The 10,754-nt window shown below is 46.6% G+C and overlaps 1 protein-coding gene across 1 annotated transcript; it reads right to left on the bottom strand.

Moving 5' to 3' along the window:
- Positions 1 to 6,627: 6,627 nt before the first annotated feature.
- Positions 6,628 to 7,128, bottom strand: LOC142001306 (claw keratin-like). The gene has a single exon (XM_074976391.1). It carries the CDS (start codon positions 7,126 to 7,128, stop codon positions 6,628 to 6,630), a length of 501 nt encoding a protein of 166 aa, XP_074832492.1.
- Between the last annotated feature and the right edge of the window lie 3,626 nt (positions 7,129 to 10,754).

Here is a 10,754-nt window from a genome sequence, read left to right as displayed (position 1 = left end):
CAGGGAATAAAGAAAAGGAAGAGGCACGAGAGAAACAGAATAAAGAGTTGTACGAATAAGGGGATTTCGAAGCTGGTGGAGTCCTTTTGAAAAAGACCTATGTCTGGACAAGCCACATGGTAGTGAAAAGCAGCAATTTTGAAGTGCCGTGGCAGGGGATATTCTAATGAGGTGCTGGACATGCATTTCAGCACCTCATAAGCTGTTTTCAAAATGGCCTTTAGCATGTGGAAACAGCAAAGATGCTTACTGACTTCTGAGTTTTGTGATTTGAAAAAAGTTTGGTTGTTATTGGACACCTAGCATCCTAGAGAATGCCAGTTTAAATGGGGTTGGTTCAGAACCTAAATTAGAGAAAGCAAAAGCAAAAAATTTCTTAGGCCACATCTACACTAGGCCCTGCTTTCGGAAGGGGCATGGGAATGTGCGGATTGGGAAGATGCTAATGAGGCTCTGCAATGTATATGCAGTGCCTCGTTAGCACAATGCAGGAAGGCGCAATTCAAAAGCGCCGCTTTCTAATTGTGTGCTGCCTTTGCAGACAGGTGTCTTTCCAAAGGACCATCCAGGACTTCGAAAGGCCCTTCTTTCTATTTGGTTTGAGGAAGAAGGGAGTTCCAAAGTCTGGAGAGGGGGCCCTTTCGAAAGGCCCCGATATAACCTGGTAGCGGCGCACTACTCAAAACCAGCACTTTCAAATCTCACACAGCCACCATTTTACTAATCAGGCTCTGCATATTCATGGCAGCACCTCATTAGCATCTTCCCAGCTCACTCATTCCCATGTCCCTTCCAAAAGGAAGGGGCTAGTGGAGATGTAGCCTTAAATAAGTTAGATGTCCTCAAGTCAGCAGAGTCTCATGAAATGCATCCTGGAATAGTCCAGCTGCTGACTGGGGAAATATCAGCGCTATTAGCTATTACCTTTGACAAAAATCATGGAATACTGGAGAGATTCCAGAAGAGAGTTAAAGGGCAAATATAGACCCCTACTCGTCACATTAAGGGATATTAACCTAGTATGGGTGAAGTATCAGAGGGGTAGCCGTGTTAGTCTGGATCTGTAGCAGCAATGAAGGGTCCTGTGGCACCGTATAGACTAACAGAAAAGTTTATAGAATGAGCGTTCGTGAGTTAACTCACTTCACTCACGAAAGCTCATGCTCTAAACTTTTCTGTTAGTCTATAAGGTGCCACAGGAAACTTCGTTGCTGCTAGTATGGCTGAGTTGCCCCATCGGTCTGAGTTGCGTCCATTGTCACAGTGTAGACATGTCTCCACTCCCTCCCTGAGAAACGTATAATGTTCATGAAATAAGTCATGTGGTTAGCCTTTAAAATACAATATGGCTGCTGTTTTGTTCTGTTCCCAAAGGGGCAGAGTGGTCTGAATCCCTTTGTACTTTTGCGTCATCACAATCAAAATGTGCTGCGTGGAAGATATTTTCGGTTTGGGAGCTGAGAGCCAAAAAACATTGAAAATAATATAACGGGAAACGTGATCTATCCATCCGCAATTCCGGCAATATCAAGCCATGGTGCATGCAGGGGATTTTAAACAAGTCAGGAGAGATGGAGTGCAGTGTGCCCCAGTATCCTCAAACCCAGGAGATTCTTGTACTGAAGGAAAAGTCTGGGCAGGAATCTCTTCCTATCCCAGGGAACATATTATTGCTCTCAGTCTAGAGTCAGCGTTCCCATATCCATGGGATTTGGTGGCCACTTTTCCAACACCTGGACCATTATCCTGCAATGGTTCACCCAGACACTCGCCACGAGCCGCATGACTGGTCTTCATGTTAAAAAGGAAACTCATATTGTGAATGTGGAAATCTGTCCAAGTCATTGCAGGCAGAGACTTCCTGATCAAACATCTCATGCTGTCCCTGCGAAGAGCATGGACTCCAAGTGCTCCTCTCCCCAGAGGATGTTTGACACACCCAGGGACCACTCCTACTCCACCACTCCCCTGAAGATCCCATCTGGCCTTTTCCCCTCCTGATCTTACCAGCGGGTCACACCTCTGCTCATCCTCCTCTGTCTCAGAGTGTCCTGAATGCCGTGAAACAACTGCTCCTGGCAGACAGGAGACGCTGGGCAGGGTGTGCAGGAGTTGGACAGTGAATGCGCTGGCAGAAGAGAGGCACTGTGGGGAATGGGGGAACTGGGCTGATGATGCCTCATGAAAAACCTTTAACTGCTCTCCATGGCTGCTCCAGCCATGCAGGACCCACAGGCACCAGGAAGATCCAAGGGCTTTATCAGCTGTATTGTAAAGTTGGAGCTGGTGTTTGGGGGAAAATCCCCAACGCTGGCATTGCTGGGCAAAGTGATGTAAAAGCCACCATCACTCATTTCTCCTCCCCTTTTCATTCATGCCTAAATTTTACGGAGTTGGGAAGCTTCTACCCAGTTCTTAAACTTGTCTGGCCACCCCAACCACTTCACCAGTACTTCCTTTTTTTAACCTTTTCCTTTGTCTGCCAGAACTTTTTCAGTCCTGTAAATCTTGTCCTGTTTGGAGTTTGTAATTGTTCAGGGAAAAAGATCCCATCACTTTCTCACCTTTGTAATCTTTTAACCAATATACAGGTCTCTGTCCCCTGGTTAAGGTGTCATCTACTATTAATATCTCATCGGTAAATGTTTGCTGATAACCTTTTTTAAATGCACCTTTGGTTTTAGAGAGTCTCACATGGTCGCCTTTTCTAAAAGGGGTATCAACCAGATTTATTTTAAAACTGTCTCCACAAACTGTTTTCCACACCTTCAGAGAGTTTGAGGGGTTTACATCAGTGGGTCTGGTATGTATAGTTCTGTGAAAGCTCCAGTTGTAATTCTTTATAAACGCAGGTAACGTCTCAAGGTAGAGAAAGGTATTAGGGGCTGTAGCATATCTCCACATCCTACATTTTAAAGTTCTGTTAAAGCGCTCCACAACTCCTGCTTTGACTTGGTTATTAGTAACAAAATGGTGGGCGCCATGCCGCTTTAACAATCCACTGAAAGATTTGTTTACAAATTCTTTTCCATGCTCAGTTTCTAATTTCTCAGGCACTCGCCCCTCGATGAAAATAGCTTCAAAGGCCTTGGCCACTCCCCCGTCGGTCTTGTCCTTCAGGCCTAAAGCCCAGGCACGTTTGGAGAGAATGTCTGTCACTGTTAAAATGTCCTTAAAACCACTGTTGTGCCTAGAGAACCGCTGCATAGCCACCAAATCGGGCTGCCATTGTGCAACCACATCTGAGACAATGGTCTTGTTTCTTTTGAAAAGTATTGAAGGGGGGTTGTGTAAAGCGTAAGCATCCTGCTCTGAAAGCCAAGATGTTACCTGTTTTCTACTCAAAGTTTTACTTTGCTTTTTGGCTGCTTGAAAGAAAGATTTCACTCCACGAAAGCTCCCATCTTTCTCAGGAGTGTAATATATTTTCTTTAACAGAGCCGTGGGCGAAGACATGCCTGTAACAAGCGTTAGCAAAAGATGTTACAAGTATAAAGTGACATGTACACAGTAACACATTTCATCAAGTTTTATGAATCACCTGTTTTAACACGGCCTTTTTCCAGCCGTCTGCAAAATGGGCACCCTGACACCACCCTGCAGTAAGAAGTCCGAGCTTATTCAGTCTTCCATTTTTTCCTTTTGTTCACACGGTCTGTGTTTCAGGCACGAGCAAAAACAGCTGACTCAAGAGAGATTTACTCCCACAGGACAACAGATGTGCAATCTCTGAAAGGCCTCTGGGAAGGCCTCGTTGAGCTGTGGAGAGATTGCCAGAAAGAAAATAATGTAAGATCCTGTGGTTTTGGTTTTTTATTTTATGTTTTGCCAAAATCCCATTATACTACCCCCTAAACTCGCTCATTCATTGATTTTACCTCTTTGGCTTCTTTTCCGTTCTCCTTGTCTGACTCCTATAAGCTGCGGCTGCCTTCCTCCATAGGGTTGGACAAAGAGAGGCCGTATACCTTGTCGGGCTGCCTAAAGAGTGGTTGGGTTCGGGGGTGGGGTTCTGGTGTATCCATCAGCAAGGGTTGGGCCAAAGGGCTCCCCTTGGCTACTGCCTCCCCCTCAGAGCTGTCGCTGATGGAGCACTTTCTCCACATGCAGCAGAGACTCGTCGGCACATAAACAAAGTCCAAACTTCTGGCAGGGGGTGGTGGAGGAGTCCATCTTCCGGCTCAGCGGCTGCACGATTTCTGATATATGTGCTCTTGGAACAAGATGGCCTCTTTCTGGGGTAGTGCTATGCTCTGATTGGTAGAGGGTGGTGGGGCAAGTTCTTCGAGGGGTCACATGACAACCTTTACTTCCAGTCACGTGTCCCACTTGACCCGGATGTACTACTACCCCCAACGGCACATTGTCCGGTGACAGGGGGAGGACCTAAAGGGGTTGGGGTGGAACTTCTGGTGACAGGAGGGACAGGTGAAAGGGTTAAGGTGGTGGGACTTCCGGTGACGGGTGGGCACAGCTAAAATGGCTGGGGCGGGACTTCTGGTGAAAGAGGTGGGGCTAAAGGGGAAAGAGGGTGTGACTAAAGTTTGGTGGCTGGCAGGCAACACCCCCAGAAGTGACGCACCAGGGCAGAACTTCCGATGACAGGTGGATGGAGCTCAAATGGCCAGGGGCTGCACAGCTACTGAGAGCTGCAAGAGTGGCACTGGTTTGTTGGGGGAGGCACACACTGACTCTCAGAGCCAGGCTTCCCAGAGTCAGGCTTCCCAGTGCTGCGGGGGGCACCGAGGATCCCCACCCCTGAGGCATATGGACCATTTCTTTCTGCCCTTGCAGTTAGTAACAGCAGCTGCGTAACGGAGGAGCTTTCTGAACTTCTGCTTTGATTGTGTTCTGCTTTAGCTGAGACTGACCAGAGTGGAACAAGTAATTAAAAATGGTGGCAGCCAGACCTGAGTGTCGGACTTCATGGCTGCGTCTCGATTGCCAAGAGCTGTTGGAAAAAGATACGCAACTTGTGCAATGTGTAGTACAGTTAATCTTGTTCCTGGGTGCCAGGCCTCCATTCAGTTCACTGGCCCCCTGGCAAGGACGCCCTTGCCCTGTTGGGAGGGCAGGGGAGTGATCTGGGGGGAACCTGGGCCCCGCCCACTTGTTCCAGGTTCCGGCCCAGGGAACCTGTGTGGCTGTGACTGGCAGGGAATGACTCCTGTCACCCTTGATACTACAGCTCTTCTCTCTGGGCCACATCCTCAGATGATCGTCCTGGTACCTCTTCCAGGTAGTGGCAGAAGCAGCACGTTCCCCCTCCTTCATCGGCTCCACCGGGTGACCAGTTCTTTCCAGCCACCGGTCGAGTCTCAGGGTCACCCGGACATCAGGGGGCTTCCCTTCACTGCTCAAGCTCTTCCCCTCCTCTGCTGGTCCCAAAACTCTTTCCCCCTTTCTCCTCGCCTCCTACGCTCTCCTCAGTCATCTCTCAGACTTCCCCCTGCCCTGCTGGGGAAAGGGTTTGGAAAGGCAACCTTACGTGGGACCACTTGGCCCCAATTCATTGAGGGCAGTCTCCTCCCCAGCTGCTCCCACCCTGCCTGATTGCCAGCTCAGAGCAGCCCTGCTTTTTCCCTCCTCTCCTCTCTCCCCTGGGCTCACTCTCTCACAAACACATTTGCATATCTTTTGCAGACTGTTCTGCTGGGAGAGACTTCTCCCACATTTGGCCCATCCACATGGCGCCTGATGCTGGAAAAGGCCCCCTCTACCAAGACCTCCCTTCTGCCTTGTAAATAAAGGAGTAAGAGAACTGTGTGAGAAATACACCACTTAGAGCCAGGGATGGGAAACAGCCCTTCACAAAGTCTTGTTACTCAGCTTCCGTTCTCTATTCTTCTGACAATTTTTGACAGCCCTTTCTTTCAAAATCAGACATCTATTCTATCATGCTATTGGTCCTGAGGTCTTCAGTCTTGTCATGGTGGTCACTATGGACAGGGGCTAGGAAGACAATACTATAGAGTCATTGATACTTCCCGGGGCCACTGATCGTTGCAGATAGTTCAAAGCAAAAGTAGGAATCTTTGCTAAAAGAGTGACGCAAGGAGAAACTCCAGCCAGGGCTCAGAGACTGCAGGGGCTGGGCTCTCCTTGCACTGCAGGGCTTCAACAATTGCAACTTGAAATGTATGTGCTGCTGCCGGCTTGACAGGGAGGAATCTCATCCAGAGCGATTTTTCCCGATGTGGGGAGGAATGAGGAAAACTAGAAGACTGAGGTTACGGTGCAGCAGAGTTTTAATGCAAATGAAACAGGCGATACACACAGGAAGAAATTCTACTGAACAGAACGAATGTAAGCGAGGGACTGACAGTGTTAATAGAAGTAAGAGACACCTGTCTTCAGGCCCCTGTTTCCGTCACACCATGGAGTCAGCATAAAGAGATGAATGGAACTCAGGGTGAGTCCGCAGGAGTCTCAGCACATGGCTGCAAAGCATGAGCAGAAGGAATCGTGGAGCATGTGTGCAGCAATGCAGCCTGGCGACCAGACCCCGGCGCGGAGCAGCCGGAGCCGTGTTTGCACAGCACGTTGGAAAGCCGAGCCCAAAACTTCAGGGTGAATCTGTATCTGGCCGTTCATGTCCTGGTTCTTCCACGGATGTTCCTGCTGGGTTTAACATGGTGCACAGCTTCCACTGCGGTACCTATGGCAAGAGATCCCGGAACCGCATGCTCCCCCATTACCGTTATAGCCTGGGTAACCGCCGTAACCCCCGTAGCCATAAAATCCTGGGTAACCGCAGTGTCCCCCGTAACCAAAACGGCCTCCATAGCCGTATGGGCCCCCGAAACCATATCCTCCGTAAAGGCCGCCATAGCCGTATGGGCCCCCGAAACCATATCCTCCATAAAGGCCGCCATAGCCGTAATATCCCCCTGCACCGAAAGAGCCCCCATAGCCAGCTCCCACCACTGGTGCCCCTACGGCACCAACTTCACTCTGCTGAGGGAAGTTGCTCATAATGGGTCCTGGGAGGGTCACCACAACCGGCGAGGGGTTGATCACCACTTCAGAGTCAGGGCACTGGCGAACGCAGGGCTCGTTGCAGCTGCCAGTGACGGGACTGGGCCGGGCAACACCACAGGCTGGATAGCAAAGGCTGGAGCAAGTCATCTTTGTGGGATGCAGGTAAACCTGGAACACACAATGGCACAGAGTGAGGAGACGGTACCAGTTGTGCTGGAACAAAGAGTTCAAAGCTCAGTTACTATTACAGTGGGGTCTACATGGGACTCAGAGGGGGAGGAGTGCTCTTGTTCCCTATGTTCCTTGACATGTCTTCATTCCTGTTTCCTCTTTCAACAACTTTTTTTCCACTTCCACTAAACTTCCATCTCATGCAGTCACTTGGAGGAGCTCTCAGTGACTTGTTCCGAAAAGCACTAGCTGAAATACAGGGAGCTATTTCTATGATGGACGCCTGAGATTCTCAATCCCCTTCACAGGTTTCTCAAGGAGAACGTGGCTGGGATCAGGGTTATCACATCATTTCTTTTGGGGATTTAACCTCTGCTGCAAATTACTCAAGTCAGATGTCACATTGTGAGTCCTCGGTTTTCCAAACCTTGGAAGTCACCCATGCTTGCTGACAAAGTATCAGAAACCATTTTTTTTTCAACCAAGAGCTCAGTACGGACAAGCTCCTCAGCTGGGATAAAATGGACTCAGGTCCCATGACTTCCACGGAGCAAGACTAAATCGCACAATGTGAGGCAGATCACCTTCAAGGCGTATTGCAGTTCAGAAGAACAAAAAAATTCCTAAAATGGATCATACCACTTGTCACCTTAAACAATTCTTCTGCCTCCCCTAGGGAGATATAACAGCAGGTTATGAGTCAAGTTGAGGACCCACTGCAAGGGCTCTTTCTAGATTAACCTGGAAAATTTCTTCCTAGTCCAGGCAAGTGAAAAATGGTTAAAGGCATTTCTGAGGGTATTTAAAAGATTTTTATGCCACAATTCTGTTTCTAGTTAACCGCAAATATGTTTCCTAATTGCATAGTTTCTTCTTAAAGTCCCTCCTTAGTTTCCATTGTTGAGCCCACCCGCTCCTACAACTGCATAATGACCCAATATACTTTTAGAAGACCAACCCAATCCCAGATCAACATCAAAATGAATACATTCGAGATATTGCCTTCTATAAATATAGCCCCTATTGTGATATCTCGAGGGTTAGAAATAGACTGAGTTGAATTTTACTTACCTGGTTCACCAAGGAGATGAAGTCCAGAGAAGTGTTTGGAAGAAAGAAGATTCCTGAGCACTTTTATACAGTTCCTAGGACAGCCTGGGCTTCTGTGGTGCTTTGTGGAGGATACCCTCATTAGTGTCCAAAAAAACTTAATTGCCCTTATACGTCCTTCTGAGGAGAGAGGTGTTTTGCACAGTGTTAGTTATTATTGCGTTAATTACAACCTCAAAGGGAGTGACAGCACGTTGCACTCTTCAGCTTTCTTTCATCTTGAAATTTGTATGGGACAATTGAAATTCTTTGTGTCTCTCCACTGAGTTTATTGCTGATGTAGTGAGGATGAATGTCAAGGTGATTCTAAGTGGCATGAATAGCACAACTGGCTGACATGAAACCGATCATGTTTGGTCCTTTTAATTCATGTTAGTTGTGTTAGGGATGAAGGGAGCCATTTTTCCCCATTTTCACCTCAGCAGGTACTTTTGAAAACAATGGCAATTGTTCCATTCCTTCCACAAGATTTCCTATCAGGAGCTAAGGAGTGAGATTCACCCCTCAGGTTATGAAGCCTGGAGAGGAATTGAGGCTGATTGTTAACTCTGAAAGTGGCTCTCAGCAGAGACATAAGAAGAGGATGGGCCTTTGTGATAGCCCTATGCCCAAAGGTGAATTTTACACATTGCAAGTAAAACTTGACCTACCATTGGCTCTCCACTTGGACCACCAGTGGTGTCTCAAAGTGCTTCTTAGAGCAGGTTTGCTCATGGCTGAAGGTGTGAGATGGCAGAGAGTGACAGGAAGCAATGCGCTTTTGCACAAAGTGATTGAGTTATGTCTTGGAAACTTTACTCTGCCAGAAACCATTTCCCCATGCACTGAGGTCTTAGATGACAATGGATCTGAGTGAGCCCATCAAGAATCCCAGGGAAAATAAAAGTGACATATACTTGGTTAAGGAAGAGATGGCTGGGGGAAAGGATTTGACATAATATCTGACCAGTCTTAGAGCATGTTGCAGATACCATTCCTGCCTGAATCACAATGATGTGCTTGTGGGTTGCTTTGAAATCTTGAGTGGTTTGGACACTGGAGTTCTTTCAGTCTCAACTCTAGGTAATATCTACATTTGGTAGATATGAAAACAAGGCCCATTGAGGTCAATATTACATGGGGGCAGTTGCAGAAAGACGAATACAATCCCATACTTCCAACAAATCCTACCACAGGAATAGCTCTAGGTTGTTGAACTAATTTACACTGTGTTACAAAAATCAGGTTAATGAATATTTGTATCCTTGCATTTAAGCAACAGCTGTAAAAATCTGGCTGACATTGTGTTCCATTTTAATAGTGTCTTCTATAAAAGTAGGGGTAATACTTCAAAGAAATTACATGCTTGTCCGTTTTCATCTTTTCTTTGAATACAGGTGGTTTCATGGTAGATATTACAGTATTCAAGCATCAAAAGTTTTTCTTCTGTCTCTAACAGGAAAGACAAATCCAACAGTCATGAATTCTTGGAGGCGTGTGAAATGAGCAAAGAGTGGTTCTTCAATTAGCATTGCATTCCTTATAAATGAGGATAAAAATGGATGAAAGGAATTGCAAGCATGTACTTTTTCAACTTTTTCCTGTGTGCTGAAGGAATTATTAAAGAACAAAAAGAAATATTTTTCAAACCAGCAGAATTTTGCTACTGGACAGTTTGTATGTTCAAGAGTCAATACCCACCAATGCAACACTACCAAAAATAAAGGGAGGTAACCCATATGGCAAAACTCTCGATGGCTGATCATTGCTCACAGATAGATTACAGGATGCTTCACTCACAATCTGCCCCAAATAAAAAAAATTTATAAAAAAGTTCTAGAATGAACCTCTTCAAAAGCTACTCTCAGGTCAGTGACATCTCTGGAAGCATCGAGTTGCATTTAGAAATAAAGGTTAGTGTATAGCTTGTGGTGTCAATTACTGGGGTTTATTTCTCACTCTGCCAACCACCTTTGTCCAACCTTTACCTGAATGTGCCTCCCTTTAACTCAGGTATAGAGGCATATTTGCAACTGGGAGTGGGAATGTCTGAGGTTTCTTCTGATCAATGCATTTCAAAGCACCCCACAAACATTTATCATGTTTTATAAAGTCAAAGAGATGAATAACCAAAGCAAAAAGAGCTTTTTCCTGCAATTAGTTGTGCTCATAGAGAAGATTAGACTCACTTCAAAAACACGTCAAGGTCTATATGTCAATTTAGTGCTGAGCTTGTGGCTCTTACCTTTCAAAAGTAGGTCAGTTTGATTTTCGTTCCGTCTACCTTTGCTTGTCCCTTTATAGGTATATTTTAAACTTAAGAGGATGTGCTGAGCCGGTGGACATGAGTGTCATAAGGTTCAGATTGAAGAAAGGCACTTGTCCTTGTGTGGGTTCGAGGACACCTTGGGGAGAGTGTATCTTATTCTGCTCCTCCATCCGTGGCATCTCTCACCCAACGTGTAGGGAAATCAGTCCGAATGATGAGGTGCTGCCTCTCCACCCATGAACAG

Source organism: Carettochelys insculpta, chromosome 1 (assembly GCF_033958435.1).
Source record: "Carettochelys insculpta isolate YL-2023 chromosome 1, ASM3395843v1, whole genome shotgun sequence".
Lineage (NCBI taxonomy): Eukaryota > Metazoa > Chordata > Testudines > Carettochelyidae > Carettochelys > Carettochelys insculpta.
The sequence above is the reverse complement of the archived record's forward strand: the minus strand, read 5'-3'. Positions and strand labels throughout refer to the sequence as shown.

Excerpts from the sequence above, each read along its gene's own strand:
- LOC142001306 (XM_074976391.1), bottom strand. The coding sequence starts at position 7,128 with ATGACTTGCTCCAGCCTTTGCTATCCAGCCTGTGGTGTTGCCCGGCCC.